The sequence below is a fragment of the Azolla caroliniana genome, unplaced genomic scaffold (genome assembly GCF_043228905.1).
Source record: "Azolla caroliniana isolate FFs.n. ecotype wild unplaced genomic scaffold, voAzoCaro1.0.p SCAF_244, whole genome shotgun sequence".
NCBI classification, from domain to species: Eukaryota; Viridiplantae; Streptophyta; class Polypodiopsida; order Salviniales; family Salviniaceae; genus Azolla; species Azolla caroliniana.
In genome coordinates this window covers 43,053-45,656 of record NW_028230679.1, presented here as the reverse complement: position 1 = coordinate 45,656, position 2,604 = coordinate 43,053, and the positions used below count along the sequence as shown (strand labels likewise).

At 37.4% G+C, this 2,604-nt stretch overlaps 1 protein-coding gene across 1 annotated transcript; it reads right to left on the bottom strand.

The window, feature by feature from the left end:
- Window positions 1–45: 45 nt before the first annotated feature.
- LOC147848737 (trihelix transcription factor GTL1-like) lies at window positions 46–1,470 on the bottom strand (the record flags this gene model as incomplete). The annotated part of the gene is made up of 3 exons (XM_087338176.1): window positions 1,182–1,470; window positions 822–1,090; window positions 46–259 (listed from the first exon to the last, which is right to left on the bottom strand). Coding segments are annotated over exons 1-3 (504 nt in total), but the record flags the coding sequence as incomplete, so codon positions are not given.
- Window positions 1,471–2,604: the final 1,134 nt, after the last annotated feature.

Sequence of the window (2,604 nt, the reverse complement as noted above, 5' to 3'; positions counted from 1 at the left end):
AACCGACACATTGTTGTTATTATTTGTGGACATAGCAGTAATAACAGTAGCAGTTTTAGTAGCGTGATCTTGTCTATATAATGCTTCAAGGTGAGTGAAGAATCGGTACGCTTTCCCATCTTGCCTCTTCTTGTTCTGCCCACCGCCCTTCATCGTCTGCCCTTCTAATTTGCTTCGCTTGTAATACTTGTTCACGTTCTCGAATTTCTCCTTGCACTTCTTGCCACCCCTTATCTGATAGCCTAGCTCCCCTAGCTTCCTGTCTCGCAAATGCCAATTTTTAAAGTTCTGAATTAAAAATGATTCATTCTTCAATTGTTTTAACTTTTGGGTTAGAGTGAGTTGAATTGTGTAAGGCCGTCAGTTATTGTATTGGTTTACAGTTGATTTCCATACCGCATAATTATATCCTTAGGCTACAAGTAAGTAACTATTGGTATAATATGTTTAGTTCATAAAAAAAATCTACACGATTGAATGATTATGTAAACCTTTTAGATACATGATATATGTACACATAAAATCTATGTAGTTGTAGTTGTATTTTGGGAGGCTGCTATATGAGGCCCGTTTGGGATCAACTACATCGTCAAGGATTCGCTTATATATATATATATATATGTGCGCACGCGTAGGAGATGTCGTTAGTCAGGAGATCTGTGATCCTTTACGTCGGATTGAATAGATGTTAAGTATTCAGAAGCAGAGGAGATAATTTATGATGGGTTGGGTTGTAGCGATTAAGGGAATTTGGGTTTTGTGATTAGCTATGATTACAGGATTGTGGTTAGGTTTGCTGATAATGGAAAATGGTGTCATACCTGGACACCTCCTCCCATAGCGGATGTTTGAGGTTGGAATCTCGGAAGGAGGAGTCCATCTCCTGCCGGATCTTCAAAAGGGCGACTGTCTCTTGGCTAGGCCATCTCATCCCTGCCACTGAAGATCCTGCACCGCCAGACCCATCGCGATCTGCAGTCTGGATCGATTCTAATTGCAGGTCCGCCAGACCCTGCTGTAATTGGCCATCATCCGACGACATAATCCCGGCGAACGCTGACTGCTGATTAGTCTGCGGCCCTGAAATCGCCTGTATACTGATAATTAAGTATAGGGTGCATTAACCATGAAGTATGTATATATTGTATGTAACTGCTGAGGTTTAAGGAGTAATTAGTTACCTGCACAGTATCGGGGTTCATATTGTCCTTATTAATCGTATTGATAATGGGATCAGTGCTGTCATATTATTGCTAGCACTATTAAGCATCACGAGGAGTAAATTGCTGCTTTCGATTGCTTGAATTAATTAAGTATCATCACTGATAAACATATATATCCATGCTAAATGATGAACTGACAGATCAGCAATGTAATGAATTGATCAAGTTCATTCACGTCTGCCAAATTAGAATGATATAATGTGGTCTTGCTCCTCAAATGGTAGCTCATAATTAGAGATAGATAATAGTTAGGCCAAGATAATAATTTGTGAGGAGAATAATGGATTGAATAAATATTATTGACTTGTAAAAGATTAATGATAATAGTAATGACAAAGTAGTGAAACTATAAAAAATGGGTCCCAGAGGGAGGAAAGAGAAAGACATTTACATATATATATATATACAAATAAATAATAGCTGGCAGTTACATTGGGATGGGTACCATGGTAAAAGGGGAGTAGGGGGCCAGGACTCAGGAGGAGGCATCTATTATGTACATACATATACATACAAAACAAATCCTCCCATAAAAATAAAAAACATATGTACATACATACATACATACACAGAGCTGCTGCTGTTGGCAATTATTTCACAAGTAAAAAAGAAAGATGTGCGGTTTCATGAAGAGTTAGTCATTCAGTCGATGCTATGGCATGCATGCATATATTTGTTATGTAGTCTATTTAGAGAAGGCGGCTAACTCGATTTTATTTATTTTTTGTTAAAAATAATAATAAAATATCTATATAATATTCCCTTTTTTTCTTTTTGTTTAATTAATGATCATAATAAAAAAGCGAGCAAATTCTTCCTTTACATTACATACATATACATATACATATACATATACATATACATATACATATATTCAACTCCCCATTTGCAGCATGCATCATCGTCGTTCTCCTACCCTTTACTGCTCTTGCTACTACATACTCATTCAGCGCCTTTCCATTGTAGAGACTCGAGAGGTCGTGGTGGGTCAATTTGTCTTCCTTCTTTTATGTAAATACTACTCCATTATTATGTACATAATTAAAATAGGAGTGATTGGTTTACACGTCCTAGGGGGGAGAGGGGGAGAGAGAGAGAACAAAAGTTTAAGAGATGAGACATTATGATGACATTACCAGAATATATTTCATCCCATATATAATTTTTACTTCCTTCTCTTGGCATCTACCAAAATGCCCTGCCCCTCCCATTGAATCCTCCCCCATTTATTTTTATATTTTTGGGAGGGGGAAAGGGGACGTGTGTGGCTGTTTTGTTTTTTTGGTTTGTGTTTTTTTTTAAACATTGACTATCTACTTACACCAACCAACCAACAAACTTTCCTTTTGCTTTTCTCCTTCATCACATGGCCATGGAGGCC